This window comes from Podarcis filfolensis (genome assembly GCF_964270895.1).
Source record: "Podarcis filfolensis genome assembly, chromosome: 7".
In the NCBI taxonomy this organism is placed as follows: domain Eukaryota; kingdom Metazoa; phylum Chordata; class Lepidosauria; order Squamata; family Lacertidae; genus Podarcis; species Podarcis filfolensis.
In genome coordinates this window covers 84,840,316-84,865,867 of record NC_139603.1, presented here as the reverse complement: position 1 = coordinate 84,865,867, position 25,552 = coordinate 84,840,316, and the positions used below count along the sequence as shown (strand labels likewise).

The 25,552-nt window shown below is 42.0% G+C and overlaps 1 protein-coding gene and 1 long non-coding RNA gene across 32 annotated transcripts in view; one reads left to right on the top strand and one right to left on the bottom strand.

Moving 5' to 3' along the window:
* The window catches only part of PTK2 (protein tyrosine kinase 2), a gene marked incomplete at its 3' end in the record, with an annotated part of 202,889 nt that overhangs the window by 165,828 nt on the left and 11,509 nt on the right, over positions 1 to 25,552 (top strand). For 21 of the 31 annotated variants that reach the window (XM_083621903.1, XM_083621918.1, XM_083621889.1 and 18 more), the window contains 8 exons: positions 235 to 439; positions 6,438 to 6,549; positions 9,224 to 9,310; positions 12,862 to 12,999; positions 14,184 to 14,315; positions 21,396 to 21,458; positions 24,275 to 24,314; positions 24,756 to 24,862. In XM_083621903.1, coding sequence (XP_083478029.1) covers positions 235 to 439; positions 6,438 to 6,549; positions 9,224 to 9,310; positions 12,862 to 12,999; positions 14,184 to 14,315; positions 21,396 to 21,458; positions 24,275 to 24,314; positions 24,756 to 24,862 — 884 coding nt within the window. Of the gene's footprint in view, positions 1 to 234; positions 440 to 5,576; positions 5,731 to 6,437; positions 6,550 to 9,223; positions 9,311 to 12,861; positions 13,000 to 14,183; positions 14,316 to 21,395; positions 21,459 to 24,274; positions 24,315 to 24,755; positions 24,863 to 25,552 lie in introns of those variants that run through there. The other 10 variants (XM_083621911.1, XM_083621909.1, XM_083621908.1 and 7 more) reach the window with 2 other exon arrangements.
* LOC310766307 lies at positions 17,326 to 21,012 on the bottom strand. Its single transcript, XR_014550046.1, has 2 exons — positions 19,982 to 21,012; positions 17,326 to 17,579 (listed from the first exon to the last, which is right to left on the bottom strand). It is a non-coding gene; the product is annotated as an uncharacterized lncRNA (long non-coding RNA).

Below are 25,552 nucleotides of genomic sequence, written 5' to 3'. Positions count from 1 at the left end.
GTCTGCTGAGGCAGATTTCTGAACAAAAACGCAAGTGTTTGTTGAGAGGTTGCACAATTTCCAACCCATTATTGCTAGCTATTGTTCAACAACTCAGTCACCCCTTTATCTGTATGCTTGAGAAAACAAATCCTTTCAAAACTTTATTAGCTAAGTCTTTAACCTGGCTGATAATTTCCCCCCAAATACTCTTGTTTCAGGTTAACTGCTCACTTTTTGTTTTCAATTTCCCAGGTGTGTGTATGTGGGAAATTTTAATGCATGGCATAAAGCCCTTTCAAGGAGTGAAGAACAATGATGTGATTGGCCGCATTGAGAATGGCGAGCGGTTACCAATGCCTCCGAACTGCCCTCCCACTCTGTACAGCCTTATGACCAAATGTTGGGCATATGACCCCAGCAGGCGGCCGAGATTTACGGAACTTAAAGCTCAGCTGAAGTAAGAATCGCTTTCTTGTCTGCTAGCATCTCATGTTATGTGCTAATCTTGTTATGTTAAGATATTGGCTTTAAAGGGATTGTGTTTGTGAGGGAGGAGGATGGAGCGAGGGATCGATGGCATTATTTTGAAATAAAAATATGCTTGTTTGTGCTTAGGATATACTGTATTTTTCCATGTATAAGATTAGGTTTTTTTCCTAAAAAATAATGTCCAAAACTTGGGGGTGTCTTATACACGGATAGATTCCTGCCCCCCATTTTCTTAAATCTGAGTCCCCCAAAATACATGGGGACATCTTATAGATGGAAAAATACGGTAACTATTTTAAACAAAAGCATTTTTTTAAAAAATAATAATCTTGGAATATTTGAATCAAATATTTGGTGTGACTGTTCTGTTTCATAGCCTCCCATCAGTACATATTATGTTTGTCAGTCCCACTGAATACCTACCAAGTGCTACTTCCAGAATGAATTCACCTTCAGTCATCTTATTTCCTTTCCCCCATGGTTTTACTTATCTACCTTTTTTTCATAGAATCTGTGGTTGATATCCTCCCCCTCCTTTTTATTATTTTTGTTGTGGAGGGTGAATTTGACCATACAGTCCTGCAGCTTGACTCTTGGAGCATGTGAATTTGAAGGGCTCAATAGGCACTCCAACCCCTTTTACAACTGCTTTGCAGATAGTACCCTAAATTCTCACTTTTCTGTTGCTTAAAATAGTGTTCACCTGGCTTTTTTGTTAGGGCTTCCAAGACAGTGGTCACTAATAGTAGTGAGCAGTATAACGATATAGCACACTATAAAAATAATAAAAGTAAAAACAAAAAGCCTTTAGAAGTCCCCTCCTAAAAATGAATTAAAAATGAGCACAGTCACACAGTAAAAACAACCAGTCACTGTCTTTGTAAAGGCTGTCTGAACTAGCTGTTTTGGGATGAGAAGTGTTAGGGTCAGGCCAACTCCCCCTTTGCCCCATAGAAGGTAATTCGGTGCTTGTAGTGCCTCAACCAGAAAGAAATTGTTGCCATGTGCTTGGTGTAGAGACATGGTGTAGGGTTTCAGATACTGAGTGAACAGGTAGAGATTTACAGGATGAGATGAATTGTTAAGAGGTGCTGAACTCCCTATATTCTAGCTAAAAAGACACTGACATTTTCCGTATGTGTCAAGAAGTAAACACTGCTTCCTGTTTCACCTGAACAGGCGGAGTAGAGGACTGCTGTTTCTTAGAAGAACTTTTATATTTTTCACAAGTCTTTTTTCTCCCTTCTATGGACAAAGATCCCTTGGCCTTGCTTTCACTCCATAAAGGCTATGTCAGCCCTTTTACTTGCAAGGGTTGAAAATTCTCTGCTGGTGATGCAACCTTGGGCAGTCGTAGAGCACATTTCAAATATTTTATTTCCATGCCCCTGGAAACCAAATTGCTTAGAAGGTTTTCTTTTTTTGCATCTGCTCTTGACTAATTCACACATTATGGTAAGCCAGAGTTAATGTGAGGAAATAAATATAAATTAAGAAACACAACTCTGTCCTACTACACTAGTCTGAAGAACTTTGAGAAGATTGCCTTCTGTTTAGTAATACAACAACATGTAATTCCCTTTTAGGGCATGGACAAGGGTCACGGGTTATTGTGGCTTGTTGGATAATGGTATTTTCCTGAAAAATGCATTCTGATGGCTATTTCAAATAAAATGTCAACTTTGCTAAGAAAATTAGTTGAATGCCTTCAAGCTGTTTAAGATCTGGCAGGGTAAGCTGCAAGACAAGACATGCTCCGTTACTTACTGTGCAACAAATAACGTTCAGTTTGGGAAAAATATGGCTCAAACTGACTTTCCTGACCTCCTGTGAATTCTAGCTTTAAAATGCTAAGAGTGCATTAGAACAGCTGTATAAAGGCACAGTCAAAAATATCTCCAGACGTTGTGTTGTTCCCATCTATGGACTGTCCCTCCCAGTGGCCAAACAAAGGCAGTTTTATGTGTTATTTTTAATCCTTTGCTTCAAGCAGATTAAAGCTTCTCAGAGTCATTTCCATTTCACACTCTTCTTTGTCAGGGCAGAGACAAAAACAACTGAGGATAGCCTTCATTTCAGCAGATCAGGATTTGGGGGCAGGGTTGCTTTGATGCTCCCTATTTTAAAGTCTTGCTGTAGGCTCCAAAATTGGGGGTTCATTTATCAGCATTGACTGGGAGTTACACCAGGAATCTGTTCTGAGAGTCATGGCTCAGTCTAGCTTTTGGATTTCCAAAATAATTAGAGAGTTCTTCAGAGCATGTGTGAAACCCTTACCACTGATGACCACAGCTGGTTTCCACACATGAATTTGGGACTTGGTTTACAAATCCTTTTTCAGAAGGCCACTTTTAGGAGGGAGCAGAGAATGGTAATGGGCAAAGCCCTCTTGAATGTTGCTTGCCATATCCTGTACCCTATTTTTTAGGTCAACCACTGCCAACCTTGTGTTCTGCAGATGTTTTAGGCTGCAACTCCCATCAGTCCCAGCCAGGTCTTAGATTTGATCCTCAGTATCCTCCAGTAAAGGGACGCGGGTGGCGCTGTGGGTAAAACCTCAGTGCCTAGGACTTGCCGATCGTATGGTCGGCGGTTCGAATCCCCGCGGCGGGGTGAGCTTCCGTCTTTCGGTCCCAGCTCCTGCCCACCTAGCAGTTCGAAAGCACCCCTAAGTGCAAGTAGATAAATAGGTACCGCTTTATAGCGGGAAGGTAAACGGCGTTTCCGTGTGCTGTGCTGGTGCTGGTGCTGGCTCGCCAGAGCAGCTTCTTCATGCTGGCCACGTGACCCGGAAGTGTCTCTGGACAGCACTGGCCCCCGGCCTCTTAAGTGAGATGGGTGCACAACCCTAGAGTCGGTAGGGGTACGGGCAGGGGTACCTTTATGGGCAGGGGTACCTTTACGGGCAGGGATACTTTTACCTTTACCTTTATCCTCCGGTAGGATTGGGAAGACATCTGAAACCCTGGAGTCTGCCAATCAGTGTAGACCAGGCATGTCCAAAGTCTGTTTTGGGAGCCTAATCCGGCCCGCCAGTTGGTTTAATCTGGCCCCTGTGGTAGTTGTTTATTTTCTGTGGTAAAATCCTAAAAAAAGCTCAAGAACTTCAATCCTAAAAAAAGGTCAGCAACTTTGGTCAGCCCTCACACATGTTCACTTCATCAAATCTGACCCTCTTTGGAAAATGTTTGGACACCCCTGGTGCAGACCAATCTTGCTTTCTCCAGATACTTTGAACTGTAACTCCAATCAGCCCCAACCAGCACAGCCATGAAGACTGCACCAGATTTTGGGTTCAGGGGCCAGATTTAGCTCCGGGTTCACCAGTGTTGATCCTTGGAATGGCAGATGGGAGGCATTACTCAAAGGCAAACTTTATCCATGGCTCTTCAGCTTTTAAGTTAAGCATTTTCAAAACTTGTCAAGTAAGCATACAGGCAAGGTTGTTTTGGAGGAACCAGGGCAATGTGTGTGTTAGCACCTCTGTAAAGCAAACTAGAAATACATGGCTTATCTGAAAAGAAAAGGGTTGATTCTAAATTTGAAAGTGAAAAATGTCATGAATTCTTGCTGCATCTGTTTAGACTTACTATTACTGAGTGTTGGAGACACCACGGTGATGTGCATAGATAGCTTGCCAGGCATGCAGCTAAGAAATCAGGATTCCCATTTTTAGCTGGTTGTAGCTCTACATGTTTTTCATTGTCATGGCTATTGACTGTCTCTTATAAGTTGTGGCTTTTAATGAGCTAGTGTGTTGTGGTCATGAGCCCCCATTTCTTCCACCCTTCCCCAAGTAGAATGACAGAAGTTTCCATCCAACTGTTACAACAGACAAATAAATAAAATCTCGATAAACAAATGGTTTGTTCATCATGTGTACATGGAGACCAGTTTCTTGAGGTTTGCAGCTGTCATGACAGTTTGCAAATGACACCAAGTGCTGTTTAAAGCAAAGGTGCTGCTAGGATTTGGGTTGTTAATTGGGGTGTGCAAAAGGTGGGGGCAAATTGCTTTGTTACTGAAGACGAGTAATGAATTGGGACTTCCTTGCCACAGTTCCAGCAATAAGACAGATAGGCTTTCCCTACCCCAGACCCAGAGAACTGGGAATATTTAGAGAGAAATACTGCTGTTCATTGTATGCATGTACAGTGGTACCTCTGGATGTGAATGGGATCCGTTCCGGAGCCCCATTCGCATCCTGAGTAGAATGTAACATGCGGCTGCATTGGTCGCATTTCACCGCTTCCGTGCATGCGCGTGATGTCATTTTGAGCATCTGCACATGCACAAGTAGCGAAACCCGGAAGTAACGCATTCCGTTACTTCCAGGTCACCGCGGAGCGTAACCTGAAAATGCTCAACTGAAGCATATTCAACCCGAGGTATGACTATATGGGCATAACACAGCTTATCCTATCTTTATCTTAGCTAAACAGTTTTTGCAAGGTGTTGCATTGTTTAAAAAACATGCAAGACCCGTTTGAGCATTTCAGCAAATGTGCGTGTGCTTTGTTCTCAAACCACACTCAACTCACTAAAAGTATACAAAAAAAACCCCAGTTGTTCATCTCCAGACCAAATTTACCTGATATTTTGCTCCTGGAACAGACCCATAAGGAGAAAAAATGGCACTATATTGGTCTGATTTATTCTATCTTTGTGGTGGTAGTAGGGTGTGTTCATTTGGAGCCTACTCTGATTGCAGGGCAGTAGGCTCAAAATCCATTTATTTCCAGGAACCAGATGAAATAAATTGCTATCTGAGTTTTTGCCTTCTCCATCCCTATAGAAACTGCAGAGTGGTTTTACATTTGGCAGAGCAGAGAAGCAGAATCTAATAGCCAATCAAGGAGGAATTTATTTTTAAAATGAGCAAAGGACTAAGGCAACTGATCTCATGCCTTTCATCACTTTATTCCAAGTGGTTAACTGGGGGAGCTAGACAAGGAGGGTATAAATCCTGAACAGCCTTTAGAAACTCCTGACTCCATCCCAAAGTTGCTGTGCTGCCAAACTGATTAGTTTGTGGCTCTGTAGAGACCAGTGTGGAAATGATCGGATCAGCTTCGAACTCCTTAGAATATATGTAGCACAAGATACTGTAACTGCTCAGTAAATCTTGGAAGCTGCTGCATGCCAAGTCTTTTCAAGATGGCTACTATCCAAGTTGGGTGATTTGCATGGCAGGAAGGGGAGTGAATTTCTGAAGAGGCAGCAAATCTTCAATTAGTCACTTCAAGTGGGAAAGATGTGGTAAGTAGCTGAGCAATAGAGGAGGTAGTACTCTTATTTGTTTTACTGAAGAAATTCCTTCTGTTCTCTGTTAGAAGCCTATCACAGTTTTTGTTTGAGCTTGTCTACTAGTAAAAAGTTAAGCAATAGGAGTTTTAGATGCAGTTTTAAGCATTTGATGTTATATTCAACATTACTAATAGAACTGAAAATACCTTTCTGTCTTTCTTAAGTCTGAAGCTTCTTTCGGACTTTTCAGAGATGCAACAATCTTATTTTACATGTGGTGTATGAATGTTTTCAAGCAAGTACGTGCTTGATTAATTGCCTCAGTATAATTACACTGGTGCCATTAGATCAAAAGGAATGTGGATATATAGATATTTTCAGTGTTCTTCTGTGGGATCACCCGTAACTTTCTAAATATATCTCTGTTGCCATATGTCTTGGTGTTTTAAGAGTCTTGCGTTTCAAAATGCAGTTGCTAATTTCGCAAAGGCATTCTCCCCACACCCCCATTTCCCCTCCCCACTATTAGTCTTACCAAGCCTAACCGTTTCTATTGCTGTCTAAAAAGAAGACATATTTGTCTAGCAAATTCCTTACTTGTCTGCCGTCTGGAACCATTGGTTTGGGGAATGTGCTTGGAGGAGACTTGAGGACGGCATCTATTACATTCTGAGCCAGAATGCCATTTATCTTCAGTGCAACATTTATTTCCCCCCTAGTACAATACTGGAGGAAGAGAAGCTGCAGCAGGAGGAGCGGATGAGAATGGAATCAAGGCGACAGGTTACGGTGTCCTGGGATTCAGGAGGATCAGATGAGGCTCCTCCCAAGGTACAGAAGATGGGTTTCTCTCATATCCTTTGTACTAAAACTGTGTGGCTTCTTAATTCCAAGAGTAAGCCCCACAGGCCACATCCGGATACAGAGCCTTTGAATCTCTGTTGTTAAAGTGCAGACAACTACATTCTTTTTTCTTTACTTTTTTAAAAAAGCTGTCTTCCTTTGCCGCATAGCTTCTTTTGAAAAAGTCCTGAAAGAAAGAAAGCTTAAAGGTAGCAGAAATAGAAAGAAATACAACACATCTTGTTATTTTTCTATACTTGAAAGTTGAAAAGTATTACTTAAATACTGTAAAAAAATGTGAAACTGACATGCAACATCTGATGTTGATTATCTGTTGACTGAAATTTAGAATAAGTGTGATTTCAGTAATTCCTACTCATTTGGTTCACATCTTGTTATCTGCTTTGCTGAGACTTGGTATCCTTCATGACATGTTCACCATAAACCTCTATGAAGACATTAACTGGATCTGACAGTAGGTGAACTTTCAATGGTAATATGTCAGGTGGTTGTTCACTCTTCTCTATGTTCTCATTGTCCTCTTTAGAATCTCCTCCCAGGGGCACCCAGATTATCATTGTATTATTTTACCTGGGGATTAAACATTTTCATTTTTGCCTTCCTGACCGTTTGTAAATAGCTGGCTTGTGAGACATCCATAAAGTTTTATTTACGACATAATAGCACGCCATTCAGAAATGAGTTCATTCCATTCTAATTTATACTGGGGCTTATCCCTTGCTCAGTGGATGGTGAGACCATTTTCAGATGTTTTGCTTACATCTGTTTTCACTTCATCAGCCTTTCCCTCAATGCTGATGTACATGCGACAGATACCTATGCTGCATAAAATGTGAGTGGGCTGCCAGTGTGTCTCTGACTGGGGATTGGTTGTTGGCAGGCTGGGAAGGGCTCTTTGTTCAGTGGTAGAGCGCATGCTTTGCATGCCGCAAGGCTCCAAAAGACCCCTGCCTGAGACCTTGGGTGCATTGCTGTCTGTTGGAATAGAAAATATTAAGACTAGATGCTTGGACATGTTTGGAAGAAGCTGATTGATTGGATCCATTTCAGTCTGGCTTCAGGCCCAATCACAGCACTGCTTTGGTTATCCTAGTTGATGACATTTGTTGGGAGAGAGATGGAAGGAGTGCATCCCTGCTCGTTCTCCTTGATCTCTTGGTGGGTTTCAATACTGTTGACCATGGTATCCTTCTGAAGTACCTCAGGAAGACGGGGGTTGAGGGTACTCTACTTCAGTGGTTCTGATCCTACTCCTAAGCCCATTTCCAGAAGGTAGTTATGGGAGGCTATTGTTTGGCATTGTGCAAGTTGTCCCGCGGTGTCCTGTCTTGTCCTCCATGCTATTTAATATCTATATGAAACCACTTGGAGCTGTCATCAGATTTGGAGTGAGGTGTCACCAATATGCAAATGACACCAAGGTCTACTCTCTGTTCCATCTGAAACAGGGGAGGTGGTCTCAGTGTTAGACCACTGTCTAGAGACAACGGTGGACTGGATGTGGGCCAGTAAATTGGAACTGAATCCTGAAAAGAAAGAGATTCAATATGTCCCAGGTTCTTGAGTACGGGAAGTGAGGAGACTGCCTGTCCCGGTTGGTTGCACAATAACTTGCTTGCACGATAACTTGAGGGTGCTCCTGGATTCAGTCTTGTCACTGGAGGCTCAGGTGGCCATGGTGGCTTGGAGTGCTTTTTTCCAGCTCTAACTAAATTTTAAAAGCATATTGTGTGTTCCTTTCTTAGTTACCATGGCTTTGCCCTTCAGAACACAGAAGGCCATAAAATCAAATGAACAGAAGTTCGCACTGACCTGTAGCCGAGCCATTTGAATTACTGTACTCTCATGGGGAAGTGCTTTGAATAACTAATACATACATTTGCAGAAGTAAACAAATGGCATGAGTTGTAGCAGCAAGCTGCCACTAGTATTTTGCAGCATTGTTTGATGGCATTAACTGTTAAATTCTTAGAACTAATCTGAGTGGATAATAGGTTTCTTTAAATTAATGAATGAAGAATTACAGCTTGATTAAGAGAAGCACAACACTAAATCCTTTGAAAGCTGTGGCTAATGAGCAATGGGACCTGATTAGCACATAATAGAGGAGATTTTGGATCTGTGCTTTTTTTGGGGGGTGGGGAATACAGATGGGCTCTGACGTGACTGAGAGAAAAGTGGTCTAGTTACCTTTTCTGCCTTCTGTTTCGAACCTGAATGTACTGGAAGTGGGGATCAACCTTCATGAACTTTTCAATAAAACTTGAGCCAATGAAAAAGCATCAGTTGAGTGCAATAGGAATTTGTAAAGCACATTACTTAGTCGCCATCTGTAGGGATCACAGTAATGCCAGTGTCATTTTTGTTGATTCAGTTTGTTCATCTAGTAATTGTCCTTATTCCTTGTTTGTTCCTTTGTCATACAAATTGTGTCCATCCCTACTGCATGTTTTCATTTGCTGCCAGTCATAAACCTGGTAATAGTCCTGGGCAGATTAGGATGGAACCCAAGTCTAAGTGCATAAATGAAAGAAACTTCTTGCATCTGTTTCGTTGCATTTTTATTTTCGTACTTTACTAAAAACATAGTTAGTTGCGGTATTTTGTTTTGAAATGAAAGTGTGTTTCTTTGTACTTCTAGCCCAGCAGACCTGGTTATCCCAGTCCAAGATCCAGCGAAGGGTTTTATCCCAGCCCACAGCATATGGTACAGCCCAATCATTACCAGGTGAGAACTACTACTACTTAATCACTATTGTTTCACTGTTTTAAAAATTCATCATATTAAATGTTCGCAGAAGGAAGGAAAGCGTGGTTCATATAGTTGGGGGATGGTCCACACATGGCCCATAGGGGGCCCTGGCACAATTTTGTAAGAGCTTTTTGCATAACTCAGTTTCCAGTATTACTGTTACTCCCATTAAACAGTTACTGCTAACTGCATGCCAGACATGGGGCAGAAGTGGTGAAGTCCCTGGTCAGGGGAACAAAAATTAGGCATATGATTTTTAAATTTTTTGTACTATTGACTTAGTTTTCATACTTTTTCCTCCTCCTGCTAATTATGCTCAGGCATAGCTTATGCAATTTTGCCAGGCACAACCCATACACTTTCAAGCACATTTATCCCAATTTTGAAGCTAGTTTTTTAAAAAAATGAAAGATGTTGTTCCTGATAATGAATTCTGTTCCCACTACAAACTTATTTGGTTGAACTTTGCTATAATGGAATTGCAGAATGTTAACAACCCTGAAATTGGGTTGCTGAAGGAATAATAGATTTATATTGGGTTGTCAAAAACACATTATCTGGCACAGTAACTTGAAAAAGAGAGAAGAAACCGACAGCAATAGAAGGTGCATTTAGTTGTTATTAATATAAACCTATGTTCCTACCTTCTCTTGGTCTGTCTTGTCCAGAATTGGTACACTGGCAGACACTAGCTCTGCAAGGTTTCAGCCAAGTCTCTTCCCCTCCCCCCACTCCAGTCTTGTCAACTGGGACCTTCTACATGCAAAACATGTTTTCTGCCACTGAGCTATGGGCTCTCCCCCATTAAAGGAGTAATTACACCAGAAGACCTAAAGAAATAGCTCCAAAGGGCTGGGGCATTGCTAGATTGGGCTGGAATTGACGTGCGAATACAAAAGCTCTGGTGAGGGGGTAAGTCTAGACAAATATGCAAGATGGAAAAAACTTAGGTATATACCATTTCTAATGCCAAGAACCCAATTCTCTCCCTCCTGCATTTTTTAAAAAATGAATGTACTTTTTAGATTTCTACATTGTTGTTATTATTTGTATGCCCTTTGCTTAACTGTTTATTTGTGCATTCCTTTCATTGTGCAGAAAAAAACGTAATACTTATATTGGTGAATGTATAATTACTCATTCCCAATTTATAATTCTCGCTGTCTTTTAAAAAGCAAATGAGTGAGCAAGGTTGGCATAGTGGAGAGATGAGAAGCATCAGAGGCAGATCTTTTTTCCAGCCAGAACTTAGTGGAACTCAGTTCTGGCATCCCTCAGGTGGGCACCGTTGCCATTCTAAGAGAATGAGGGATGTGTTCATAGTGAGTTCCGGCACCTCTTTGTCTAGAAAAATGGCACTGAACAGAGGTACATGCAGATTAAGAATGCACTGGGACATAGGTGGGAAGGGCTTTCCTGAAAATGGTATTGATGAGTAACTAGGAGGAGGCTGTGCAGCTGATTTGAAAAGTTTGTTCAAGTGTAGGAAGAAATAATAACATTGCGCAATATGAGAATTTAGCAAATGATGCTGATAGCCAGTGAGTTTGTGCAAAGGCAAATGGAAGCAGAACAAAGGCACCAGAAAGTGAAAGAGAGAGGTGGGAAAAATATATATTGGGGGGGGGGGCGGCAATGTGCTTTAAGTCTGTCACTTTGTCCATGCCAGAATCTCAGTGGAAGGAACGCACACGAGGCTTGACTTGTTTGAAGTTGCAGTGGGTGAGGAGGAATTCAGATGATGGAGCTCCTATGTCTGCAGCAGGCTGAGAGCGAAGACATTTGAGCTTGACTGGGAATCAGAAGTGATTAGGGAGAGAGAGTGCAGAAGACTTTCTTGAGGGGGATGGCCATAGAATTGTAAATACTCAAGAGGGAAAGTTGATTTCGGCAGGGGCATGCAACCTGAGTTGAGAGGGGGAAAGGTAGCTGCAATGCCAGTGGGGAGGGTATTATGGTGGTTTAGAGGAGGGGCAAATGGAGCAAGGGTCCAGTATACCTGAAGGAACGTCTCCACCTCCATCATTCTGCCTGGACACTGAGGTCCAGTGCTGAGGGCCTTCTGGCGGTTCCCTCACTGCAAGAAGCCAAGTTACAGGGAACCAGGCAGAGGGCCTTCTCAGTAGTGGCACCCACCCTGTGGAACGCCCTCCCATCAGATGTCAAAGAGGAAAACAACTACCAGACTTTTAGAAGACATCTGAAGGCAGTCCTGTTTAGGGAAGCTTTTAATGTTTAATAGGTTATTGTATTTTAGTGTTCAGTTGGAAGCCACCGAGAGTGGCTGGGGAAACTCTCCCAGATGGACGGGGTATAAATTAATAATAATAATAATAATAATAATAATAATAATAATAATAATAATAATTTATTATTATTATTATTATTATTATTATTATTATTATTATTATTATTGATTTTCCCAAGTGAGAAAAGGGAAGGGTGTAAAGTGATGTAAAGACAGACAAGGCAGGCAGGATTTGAAGATGGTTTGGATGTTGGCAGATCTTACCCAAAGTGCTCCAAAAAGTGAGAATCTGGAGATGAAGCAAGTAACAGCATCTCTCATTTTACACGAGTGAGGGAATTACGTAGTTTTGAATGGAAAGAGTATGAGCTCTGTCTTTGCCATTTTAAATGCTGACACATTTGCAAGACTACTTGGAAGAAATGTGGATGAGACTGAGGTAGAGGATTAGGCAGAAGCTGAGAGGTCAGAGCTGAAAGAAAAAATGTGGGCACTATTGCTGCACTGTTGTCTTAAAGCTGTAGTATAATCCTTCCTCATTTATTTAGGGTTTATGGAAAGCTGTAAGTTGCAAATGTTGCACAGATGTGGAAGTGCAATTAAATGTTCCGATAAGACACTTCTCAGCGGTCTCCTTGAAGGCTTTTACATTTGCTAAGAGCAGCCAAAGTTTATGTATTTATTTTGCTTTGTTTTATCTTTGATCTTGTACCACCCTGGATCCTTTGACAATAATTATTGCAGTAACTCACAGATGGATGCAAAGCTTGCAGTATGTCTACAATGCTGTGCATTTTTAAACCGGTCTCTCATTTGAAACCAGCTTTGGATCACAATGGAGAAACTGTTGGAACATCTTCCAGCTTCTTGTGCTAATTATCTTCTGCCACCACAGACGTAAAAGCTTGTAGAAAATGCCGGGGGTCTGTATTTAGCAGTATATATGGGGAAATGCAAACATAATCATTATTAGTGTCAGTGAGCACTGTGCGCTTGTATATCATGCACAAGTGTTCTGATATGGGCGTGTTCATTAAGGGCATTATAGGTTTTATTTTTCAGAAATAATCTCTAAAAATTAGGTACATATAAGGCAGCATCTAAGGGCATGTCATATTGTGACTGAAAGCATCAATTTCAACTCTCCTTTTCTCCCACTTGGATTTTTTTTTGTACCCCCCCTGCTTTTGATTTATGAGGACAAACTCGTAAAACATGTAAAAGTTTAACTGGAGACTTCGTAGTGAGTTCAGGCATTTCTCATTGCTTTCTTTGGTAGGTCTCAGGGTACACCAGTTCCCATGGGATTCCAGCTATGGCGGGTAGCATTTATCCAGGCCAGGCTTCCCTCTTGGATCAAACAGATTCCTGGAATCATCGGCCTCAAGAAATATCCATGTGGCAACCCAACATGGAGGTAACTTCTTCCCAGATAATTAGCAACTTGTGGGCAGTTGAGAGCATTCTCTTGCTTTCTAGCTAATATGTGTATTCCCTCTCCCCTTTCCCTCCTTCTCCTCCTTCAGTAAGGCTTCAATAGCCTCATTTGTCCTCCTTCTGGTGTTTCATCCCCACCCAGATTGACATAATCTATATGACGAAAGCAGCTCCCAGGATGCTTCTGTGCAGCCTTGCTTTTCTGAGAGCACTAGTTAATCATCCCAGGCAATCCATATAGGGCAGTGCAGAGTTGTTCCATTGCTGCACCAGAGCAGTCAGAGCCAGAGGGCAGTGATACTAGGTAGATTATACAGCTGCCATCTGCTGGGAGAAAAGGGAACCTAGTGTTGGTTTCACACCATTCTCCTCCTTCAGGGAATGACAAAACATTTCACAGTTGGTCTTCATTCCTTCCGCAGGCAAGATTTCGGCTTGCCCTTTCCCTTACCCAAGTCCCTGACCTTGCAGCAGTTCTAATATACTCATCATTTAATGCACTATACTGGAGGAGGCTGAAACTTTGTGCTAAAAAACAACAACATTCTTGTTCCTCTGGTGTGCTGTTTAAACCTCCCTGTCCAACCTCTTAGTACAACAGCTTCCTACAAGTGGATCTACTCATGACAAAGCGTCACTGGCATGCCATTTTGAGTGGGTAGGTGGCAATGCTAGTGACACAAAGGATTAGGAGGAGGCTCTCTCTGGACCATTAAGCACCTGTTTCAGTTGCTGAAGGCAATTGCTGCTACAGTTAGCTGAGTGCTTCTAGTGGTATAAGAGGGTTTTTAGATCTAAATATACATGGCTTCAATTCTCTTTCTGATAACTTTTTTCAAGTGCCTTTTCAGCCAGATAGATGGTCTGTAATGGATAGAAAAATACTTTTCAGTTGCGCAAATTTCCTAGCAGTTTCTCATTTATCCTTGCAACGACCAGTGAATTAGGTTCGGCTGCAAGCTATCTGCATAGCTGAATTGGGGTTTCAGCCTAGAATTCTCGTGTCTAAATGTAATCTAGCACCATGTTTGTTTAATGAGTTTATTGCAAACTGATTTTTATCTTGCCTGAAAAGCTGCTGCCTTCAAGAACAGGATTATATTAACAGAATAAAAATACTACCGCAATTAATATTCTTGGTTTTTTTCTCTCTTTGTCTGGTAGGATTCCGGCAGTTTAGATCTACGAGGAATGGGGCAAGTTCTACCTGCACATCTAATGGAGGAGAGATTGATACGACAGCAACAGGAAATGGAGGAAGACCAGCGATGGTTGGAAAAAGAAGAGAGATTCCTGGTAATGCATTCCACTGCGCTGCTTAACTCTCGCTAATTAATGCAGTGTTCTCTAAGACACACTTGGTGCTGGGCTCAGGTCTGTGCAGACACTGGTCAGATGCACCAATAAAGAAACCACAAGTCTCATGGTTCTGATAATAATTGCAAAGTAGGGACCCACAGATCACACTTGTGGGTGAGATCCAAGTAACACCTGACATTTGCAAATGTTCCAGTGTCCCTCCTTACAGATACATAGGTGATGTTGTAGATCTGGGGGTTGCTGCTGTTCACTCCCACTTTAGATCCTAGTTAGGAACCTGACCTCCTTCCAGTTCTTATCACAGATCTCCACACAAGAGGGAGGTGGGGAATGACCCCCTTTTCTCAAACTGACCTAATTTTATCTGCGCAAGTCACAGGAGAGATACAAGAGGATCAGAGCTGCCTTCATCAACACTGCCACTTCAGGTGGAAGAAACCAAGTACACAGGTCTTCCCCCTTCCCTCTCTCACTCAGATGGGTTCTGCTCTCTGATAGGGAAGATGGAGAGGTTGAAAGGGCTAAGAAAAGGCTCTCCTAGTGCAGATATTTCCATGATAGTTTCCCCTGGCAACCAGCAAAGAAACCGTACACCTATCTGACTCAGGTGAGGATAGTCCCAAGACTCTGTCTGAACCAGCTAAACCTCAGTCTTCCCCTTCCACTTGACCAACCTCACTGACATCATCTGCAAGGAATGGGCCAGGCCTTCCAAACCTGAGTCGCACTTTCCCATCTGTGACACATTCTCCCCTCTCCCACATGATGAATTGCAAGACCTGGCCACACCCAAGTTGGATGCTAAGGGGGTAGTACTCATGTCAAAGGCTCTTCTCCTAACTTCAGACTTGGGTGAGCTACTGGTTGATCAGCAGTGGAGAAGTGAAGCTACTACACACAGGTTTGAGTCATCTTCTTTGGCTCTGAGGGCCTTTGCTAAGTCCTCAATGATTCTCTTTTACTTGACCAAATGTAGCTCGGACAGAGATGCCAGAGAAGCACTCCAAGGTTTTCTACTCCTCGGTCTTCCTGATGGGTGCCTCACTAGCCATCCTTTGCCAGCCAGGCCTGTGTCTTAAGATCTTCTGGAGAGGATCTGTTCCAAGGACCCTCTTTAAGTTAGTCGTGTACTATGCTTTCACAAAGGAGAGGGCCTTTTCTGTGGTGGCACTTTAATTTTGGAATGCCCTCTAAGGAGGCACACCCAATGTTGAGTCTGCAAGAAAGAAAAAAATCTCAGGACTAACTGACCCTTCCCCCCAAATCAAAACAAAATTCCAAAACTGAATGAGAAGAGTTTTGACAGTATAGTGGTACCTCTGGTTAAGAACCTAATTTGTTCTGGAGGTCCATTCTTAACCTGAAACTGTTCTTAACCTGAAGCACCACTTTAGCTAATGGGGCCTCCCGCTGCCACCACACGATTTCTGTTCTCCTCCTGAAGCAAAGTTTTTAACCCAAGGTATTATTTCTGAGTTAACAGAGTCTGTAACCTGAAGCGTCTGTAACCTGAAGCATCTGTAACCCGAGGTATCACTGTATATTCAAGTGATTTCATGAAAACATGTAGGCTTCCAATTAGTCCAGTTTTAATTCAGCCCTGCATTCCATAGCTACAGCTGTCTGTGTGGACACAGTGCCAGGCTACTCCAAGCCACGCCTAAAGGAGCTACTCACTTCCTCTTCAGAAGCTCTTAGAGTTAACAAGGCAATCAGCAACAGATCACAGCTGAAGTGCCTCTTGTACTTCTCAGCTGCTTGGTGCCCTGCTTAGAACCAGAAGGCCTTGCAGAAGACCTGCACTTGAGCCTGGACTGAGCCTCCCATAAGTGGTTGCGGCAGGGAATCCGTGGCTGTCGGGTTGGGAGGGAGGGGGTGTGGTCCAGGTTGAACTATCCTCAGCCTTCACCCCTTACTGATGTGTCACAGAGAGGAGAGGGTTGGCTAAATGGATTCTGCAGGGCTGGAACAGGGAGCATTAATGCCCAGTATGCAGCCTGGTTGACGGGCATCATAAGCGCAGGCCCTAGAGGCAAGGAGACACACCCTGCCAGCCCAGGTATGAAGGGAAAGTGGTCCAAATGTATTCAATGAACTTTAAGCAGGTTTCCACACAATGTTTTAATCAGATTTCTTAAGGGTGGAGATTCTGGGTGTCTCCAAGAGGACATCTTATTGTCTGTGTTAAATCATTGGACCTGCTTTTCCTACGCTTTTAGCAATTTGCATCCTTGGATCTGTTGTGGCTTTCTGTCTATAGCACATTGATAGTTGTGCGCATGAGCAGGCATGCACTGTTCAGCAAAGCTTGGAATTCTGCAACCCCTCACTGGCCTCTCTGGATTTGGGGTGGAATAACTGACATAGTGCTCTTATCTCTGGCTTTTTATTTTTGTTTTCAGGGGTTGGTGAATTCACAAATATTCCCACATATGTGCAGCTCAGCACATGTCTAGACGAACTAGGAAAACACGAATAGCAGCAGGGAAATTGGTGGAACTGTGTGCTAAAGTTGGGTTTTTATTTTAGGATTAAAAAAAGAGAGAGAGAGAGAACACAGCCGTCATTTTTCCTTTGTTGAGAATGACTTGTGCATTTTTTCCCACTGAATTAATGAAAAAAACCCCGACATGGAATGCAGCAGAGCTCTCCAGCTCCTCTTTGTGAAAAGGGGCGGGGTGGTGGGTAATTATATCCTTGCCGTTCCCAAAAGAATTCAGCTAAGCAAGGGCTTCTGCGCACATTTCGCTTTTGTGGCATTTACCCTAAAGTGTTTTGCTGTCATTGGTGCTGCATTAATAGTAAGCTGCCTTCACTTCCTGCTAGGTAGAGTGTCTAAAAGAAAGCGTGCACATACCTAGAGGATGTTGAATTGAGAAAAAACTGCCCTCAGGATGCTGTGGGCACATACTACTAATCTACCCTTTTCAGGCACAACTGCAACACCTGTCCTGTCCTGTTGCATCCTCTTTTTTTAAAAAATAATAATGGGTGTGACTTTTAACAGCACCATTTTCTAATACACAAGGGGGACAATCCATTGTAAAAATACTTGTAGGTGCAACCTCCCCCGATAGGGATGCTTGAGGATTTTGCTTAGTTCACATTTTTAGGCAATCCTCCTTGATTCATGCTTCTGGAATAAATACAGTTTGCACAGTTTTCTGAATTTTTCAATATTGTCATCTCAAAAATGCAGTAAAATATATTTCAGGACAAAACAGATACAAAACCACACACCTTGAGGTGAAATGCATACAAAATGCATATTCTGTGAAATACACATTAAAATGTGAACTATTTTTGGGGTTTTGTTTTTTTAATATTGCATAATGATGTGGATACGGAATGGACCTATGAACGGAGTGCCATGAACCAGAAACAAAGAGGAGAGCGCAAAATATGGTCTGAAGCTCAACATCAAAAAAACGAAGATCATGGCCACTGGTCCCATCACCTCCTGGCAAATAGAAGGGGAAGAAATGGAGGCAGTGAGAGATTTTACTTTCCTGGGCTCCGTGATCACTGCAGATGGTGACAGCAGCCACGAAATTAAGAGACGCCTGCTTCTTGGGAGGAAAGCAATGACCAACCTAGACAGCATCTTAAAAAGTCGAGACATCACCTTGCCAACAAAGGTCCGTATAGTAAAAGCTATGGTTTTCCCAGTAGTGATGTATGGAAGTGAGAGCTGGACCATAAAGAAGGCTGATCGTCGAAGAATTGATGCTTTTGAATTATGGTGCTGGAGGAGACTCTTGAGAGTCCCATGGACTGCAAGAAGATCAAACCTATCCATTCTGAAGGAAATCAGCCCTGAGTGCTCACTGGAAGGACAGATCGTGAAGCTGAGGCTCCAGTACTTTGGCCACCTCATGAGAAGAGAAGACTCCCTGGAAAAGACCCTGATGTTGGGAAAGATGGAGGGCACAAGGAGAAGGGGACGACAGAGGACGAGATGGTTGGATAGTGTCTTCGAAGCTACAAACATGAGTCTGACCAAACTGCGGGAGGCAGTGGAAGACAGAAGTGCCTGGCGTGCTCTGGTCCATGGGGTCACGAAGAGTCGGACACGACTAAACGACTAAACAACAACAAATCAGTGATGTTAATGCTATTTTATATATAAAACAGAGGTTCTCTTTCAGTCAGACATTGCATAAATTTTGTTTTTTTTTAATAATTATTTTTATTAGTTTTCAATACAATCATACAATCTTATCCAAATTTTAACTGATTTTAACAAAGTACAAATTTTGGTCTTCCTTCAGCTTCTCTGGTAATCATCCATTTTTACCCTTCAATACGCATTTCTTTAATTGCATTGCCATTTGTCTTCCCTCCTTTTTCTATTTTCTTTCAACAATACCTCTTAAAATTTTTACAGTGCTTCTTGGAACCCCACTAGCGTTGTTTGCACCTCACATATATTTTTCAGATATTCTACAAATTTTCCCCAATCCTCGATGAACTTTTGGTTTCGGGCATATCTTATTTTCCCAGTCAATTTGTCCAGTTCCGCATAATCAGTCAGTTTCATTCTCCATTCTTGAATCGTCGGTATTTCCTCTTGCTTCCTTTTTGGGCCATTAAAATTCTTGCTGCCGTAACTGCATACTGGAAAAGTTTACAGTCTTTTCTTCTTATTTCTTTTCCTGTAATCCCTAAAAGAAAGGCTTCTGGTTTCTTAACAAAAGTATATTTTAACATCTTTTTCAATTCATTATATATTGCTTCCCAGAAACTCTTTACTTTTTTACACTCCCAACACGTATGGTAGAATGTTCCCTCTTTTTCTTTACATTTCCAGCACTTATTACATGTTTTATACATTTTTGCCAATTTCGCCGGTGTGATATACCATCTATAAAACATTTTCATTACATTTTCCTTCAACCCCATGCATGCAGTAAATTTTAAATTTTCCTTCCAAAGTTTTCCCAATCTTCAAATTGAATGTTATATCCAAAATCTTTGGCCCACTGTATCATTACCGATTTCACCTCTTCATCTTTCGTAAACCATTCTAATAATATCTTATACATTTTTGACAGAGTTTTATATTCATTATTTATTATCTCTGTTTGGAACTTTGAATCTTTTTCTGCATATCCACTTTCCTTTATATCTTTTTTAAGCATTTCATTTACTTGGAAATAATGCAACCAATCATACACATAATCTTTTACAAACTCATATGGTTTTAGTTTCCATTTTCCTCCTTCTTTAATTATTAAATCTCCGTATGTGGCCCATTTCCCTCTCATGTTGATTTTCTTAACACTTATAACCTCTAACGGAGATAGCCAATGTGGAACTCTTGGCTCCAGAAGGTTTTTGTACCTGTCCCATACTTGTATTAATGAACTCCTGAAAATGTGGTTCCCAAATCCTTTATGAACTTTCTTTTTGTCACACCATAGGTAAGCGTGCCACCCAAATCTGTTATCAAAACCTTCTAAGTCCAATAATTCCGTATTTTCTAATTTGATCCATTCCTTTAGCCAGCAAAGACAAGCTGCTTCGTAATATAATTTCATATCTGGCAGGGCGAAGCCTCCCCTTTCCTTCACATCTGTTAATAATTTATATTTTATTCTTGGCTTCTTGCCCTGCCAGATATTGCATAAATTTTGTTAAACAAATAAACGAAGTTGGTTGTTGAGAAGAAACTTAAACCCTGACCCTACATTCTGATGACACACTAAGCCAGGGGTCAGCAAACTTTCTCAGCAGGGGGCCGGTCCACTGTTCCTCAGACCTTGTGTGGGGCCGGACTATATTTTGAAAAAAATAATAATGAACGAAATCCTATGCCCCACAAATAACCCAGAGATGCATTTTAAATAAAAGCACACATTCTACTCATGTAAAAACACCAGGCAGGTCCCACAAATAACCCAGAGATGTATTTTAAATAAAAGGACACATTCTACTCATGTAACAACACGCTGATTTCTGGACTGTCCGCAGGCCAGATTTATAAGGCGATTGGGCCGGATCCGGCCTCCGGGCCTGAGTTTGCCTACCCATGCACTAAGCCAAACTATGGATTAGCAGCCATGCTGCCCTAACCTAAAAATCCCATGGAGGGGCAAAATGACTGCGACCCCCTCTTCAGGAGCCAGCATGTTTGTGCTAAGCTATGATTTGGCTTAGTGTGGGGTGTGGACATAGTCTCTCTTTTAACCTATCTCTGCTCTGCCCCTTTTAATTTAATTTTTTTGGGGGGGGGATTAAAAAATTCATCTGATCCATTTTGCAAAAGATCATTTCCAATCTTTGGTTTTTTATATTATGCAGTGTAGTATCAGAGTAGGAGGATGATCCTTAGGAATTGTTTTATTTTAAAAAGTCAACAGATTCCTTTACTAATCTGACTTTTCAAAGGGATAATAAAAAGTGGCTTCTATTTTCTTCCTGCTAGAAGCAGCGTATTGGGTCCAGGCTGCCTTGTGAACTTTCTGCATCTCTGTGCTTTAAAAGAGCGCTGGTAATTGGCCCCATTTGGGAAGTTTGGAGATGGAGCCAAGTACATTTAAGCCTTCCTCAAGCAGGAAACAGGAATTAATGTGAAGCGTTTCTCATCCTGTGGTTGAAATTTTCGCTGTTAGGAAGAAAAGCGCAATAAACGACGGCTGTGGCGCTGCTGCTGCTGCTGTTCCTGGGAGAATTAAAATGCAGGTTTTCCAATGTTGTGTTGGGGAAATGGTACTATCAATATTTATCTCAAAGCCTTTTTTATGTACAAGCAAGAAAGCGAGTAGTTAGAAAGAGCGAAAGAAAAGTCTTTAGAAGGGCTGCTGGGAGGTTCAGTTGCTGCGTTTTGGAAGAGTGTGTGGTGTGTGTGCGCGTGAAGTTGAGGCATGAGGAGAAGGAATGCAATAGCATCCGTATTAGTCAAAATGCACTCTCTCCCACTCCTTCCTTTCCTCCCAGCAGAGGATTTTTATGTTTTGCCTTTCATTTAGTAAGAAATCTATTTCTTAGGCTATTTGGCTTGCGTGGCTCTTCAAAACCCGCAGTACAAAACCACATCTCTTTTCATTTCCTTAGAAACCTGATGTGAGGCTCTCCAGGGGGAGCATCGATCGAGAAGATGGGAGTCTCCAGGGTCCGGTAAGCACAGATGCCATCTCTTCGACTACCAGGAGAAATGTTTGTTTAATTTCCTCGATGGAAAACGTTGTTAACATTCCGCTCGTGCTCGCGGGAGATGAGTTTTGATTTTCTTGGTGTTTCCACGATTGTTATGTTTACGTGAGAGGTTTCAAAAGGCTCCCGCTTCTCTGGGAACGGCGCTGACGGGGGAAGTCTTGTGCACGCAGCACTTTGGGGAGCTGCTTCTTTTCATGTCGCCGCCGAAGCAGATGCGCTCTTCCCTTTGCAAACAGAGCTCTAATTATTTTTAAAGCTGCTTTGCAGTACACAGCCAGGTCAGGGTGTGTGTGTGCCTGTGTTAGCTTTGCATTGACGTATCTGCCAACAGAAAACAAAACTGTAAAGGAATGCCTGCAGATGTTTGAGTAACTAGAGAGCATTCTCCTAAGTAATGTGGAACTTAAGTAGTGTCTTGAGGGTGATGTTTGTAAGCAAGCTATCATCAAAACAAGGGCTGGATGAAAAGATGTGTTCGATGTGCTTGTAAAACACATCTGCAACAGGGGTATAGCTGCCTCAGACAATAAACATGTAATCTGATTGCTAGTCAGAAACCTGTACTTGGTGGTGACCTACCCACTTCCAATTAATTACTGTGTTTGGGGCATTTAAATGTGCATTTCTCAGTACCTGGAGGTGCAGCCGCAATATCGAAAGAAAGTCTTAAGAACTCATTCATCCACCTTGGCTTTATAGAAATAAGGGCTGCACTGCTTTCACAACAGAGATCAAAGTATTTAAATTGGATTATTAGCTTCAGGGCCTGTGGATCAACACTGGGAGTTTTGGGTGCGAACACAGACTTGTTTTGGTGCTGTTTTAACCCCTCTGCAGTATAAACTTGCTGACAGCTTCAGGCTTGCTTGTTCATAGGGATTTCTGCTGCTAATGTACTGTGAGCATGCTACCTAGAAAGCAAATATCAGGCCTACCTTCAGATTTTTGAGGATCTGATCAGTGGGACTTGATTGATCTCTGACTGCTGCTTCTTCATCTGGAGGGGAAGATCAAGGCATACTTTGAGGTATGGGGCTGTAAACAGACACAGCTATGTCCTGGGATGGCTGCTTCTGTAGGACAATCTCCAGGTCCTCTGGAGAAACAAGTTGTGTAGACAGCTGGAACATATTGCACTGTTCTATGTTCATACAGCAGAGCTGAAGGATCTCCCATTGTTGGTAACCTCTGTAACCATCCCTTGCAGTCTAGCAAACCTAATTTAAACAGAAGGCCCTTTCCACTTCTCAGAGGTGCTTTCTCATGTATGGTTCTGCAAGGTAATTTGGTTCTGCAATGAGATGGGCCTTCATTGTGGTGGCATCTACTCTCTCGTTCTGTTGGTGCATACTGAACCCTTTGACATGGAGATATTTATCCCAGCCTGTATCTGTAGGGAATTGTTTCCACACTGTTCTTGTTTTATGATTGTAACTATTTTTACTGGTTGTATAATTGCATGTTTTCTGGTTGGGACCCACCCTGAGACCTCATGGCGAAAGGGTGGGTAAGAAACACAGAGTGGTCTTCATTGACATTTTGCTCAGAGCAGATCCCTTAAAATTAAGGAACATGACTAAGTTAGGTTGGCTGATTTCAATGAGTAAAACCTAATGAATGCCACCCCTATTTTTTTTAACTGTGCGCATGCAGAGAGAGAAGAGACAGAGACAGAGACAGAGACAGACAGACATACACACACATATAGAACAACATCACATCAATTCAAATCCAGTACAGATACCAGCTGACATGTTTCTTACTCCTTTCCTGTTAGTTTTTCAGTTACACATTTTCTCTTGCTAGCATGCAAACTTAGCCACCCACAAAGACACATATTTGCTCTGAGAGTGACACTAGAGCAGCTAGCTAGAACATGTTGAATGAATCAGTGCAGTGAATTATTCTGGATTTATCCTTGGGGGCAGCTGAGTTCATGCAGACGCTCTGTGGCTTGGCCTCATTTTGCAAGGTGACCTCGAAATGCTATGTTAGTATATAACCAGCTTTTAAAAATTTGAGCTACCCAACACTCTTTGCCTGGGTTCTGATGAGGAAAACACATCTTTTCACTCACATGTTACATTTTCTGCAGCAGAAATGTCCTGTTCAGATTCCCAGCACTATTATCTTGCAAAGGAAATTTTTCTCTGTGAATGCTCACTTTTTGATAAAAGCACACCAGGCTTTTCTAAACCAATGTTTTTCTAAGAATGCAGCAGCCAAACAGCATGCACAAATGCCACTTTTGTTGTGCAGTGAGAGAATAGACTTTTATCTCGCTTGGCAAAGGGTTGTAGAAATATGATTAGATTTGAATCCTGTTATAAACCCCTTTCCAAATTAATAACCAAGGTCTTTTGTTCGTTTTCCTTTTATTGTGAAACACAAGAGTAATTATTCTGAAAGATCTGTTGAACAATATGGAGAGACCTGAGGCACAAGCTTTTCATACTGCAGCTCAGTAGCCTGGATTTTTTTATTTGGATTGAAGAGGTAGAATGTTATAAACATGTCATTTTGTCTGAGTGATGGTAGCTGTGACCTTGCATGGATATATCACACGGATGCCGAGCAAAATAGCAGGAGATGGGAGGATTTGTTTTATGTTGTTTTCTCCTGAAATTTGAGAGCAGTGGGAGAGGAGAAATGTTGGAAATTCTTGTGGCTGGATAGCCTGATGCATAAGGATGGTGGGGGAGGGGAGTTAGCTGGAGAGGGTTTCTTTGTACATAAACACTGTGAGCAGACAAATAAAACTTATTTTCCTTTTTCAGGCTTCTAACCAGCACATTTATCAGCCTGTGGGTAAACCAGGTAAGTCATAAATAGGCAGCTTTACAGCCACAATGTGAACTCTCAATCTCTCCTCTCTAGGTCTCCTCCATTATTAGAAAATCCATTAGATTCTGGGGGAAGCAACATTTGTCAAAGCTAGTGGCAGCCTTCGGTGGCTACTCATGAGTAATACCATGTGTCTGGTTCTCCTATACCAACAGGATCTGTAAAGGTCCATTTAAACAAGCTGTGTCTATTACCTAATCTAGGAGGCTTCTGTGCTTGACTTCAAAGCCAACGTAAAAAGTATAAATTGCTCTTAAGTTCTAATTTTGGGGATTGTGTGTTTTGCTCTCTCATAGAAGGGGTTGGTTTGGGTGCTAGTGAAAATGGACTTGATAAGTTTCTGCTGCATTCCAATTAAATGAGCCTAATGATTGTAGTTTTCATATCAATGCATGTATAATATTTTCTTACCAGATCATTCTGCTCCACCAAAGAAACCACCTCGCCCAGGAGCTCCCAGCCATTTGGGTAGCCTTGCCAGCCTGAACAGCCCTGTGGACAGCTACAATGAAGGGGTTAAGGTATGTTCTTAGTGCAACATTGGGTTGCATTGCTCATAACTCTTCAAAGTCGTGGGTTAAGTTGAACAATTACTGTTACTAATGGAGAAACAGGTCAAAACCTACCATAACCTTTCTTGACCAGTCAAGGTAGATGTGTGTTATGGCAGGTCTTTCTCCTGGTGCTCCCCATGCTGAGTTCATGGTACCCGAAGAAAATAAATATCCAGTCTTTGCCATATTCAGCCATTTTAGATTTCTGCTCCTCCAGGTTGTCAGATTCTGTTTCCCAACTGAATATACTCAAGCTGGTTGTGGAATCCATCTGCGAGTGGAGAGTCAAAACTGCAGCTTGCAAAATGAGATCTGGTGCCCAAGGCCTGTCATCAGCTTACTCCCTTCACAAATGATAGGGAATAAGAGATTGTGTACGGACTGGGCTGGAACATTGATGTTGCTTCTCACTGCTGCAAGTTGCAGCATATAATAATACCATGCCTGTTGATCTTTGTGTGCGTGGTGCAGTTTATGCAAGAGCAGCACTGGGTATCTCTGTACTTGAACCTCGCTATGCACTTTTTTTGGGTGGGGGGTATTAATAGTGGTTTGAAATAGAATCAGATGATTGTCCCCTAGCTTAAGACATCTCTCCTGGCAACTCTTGCCATGTGAAGTACACTTGTCTATAAACTATTCACACGGTGTAATGAG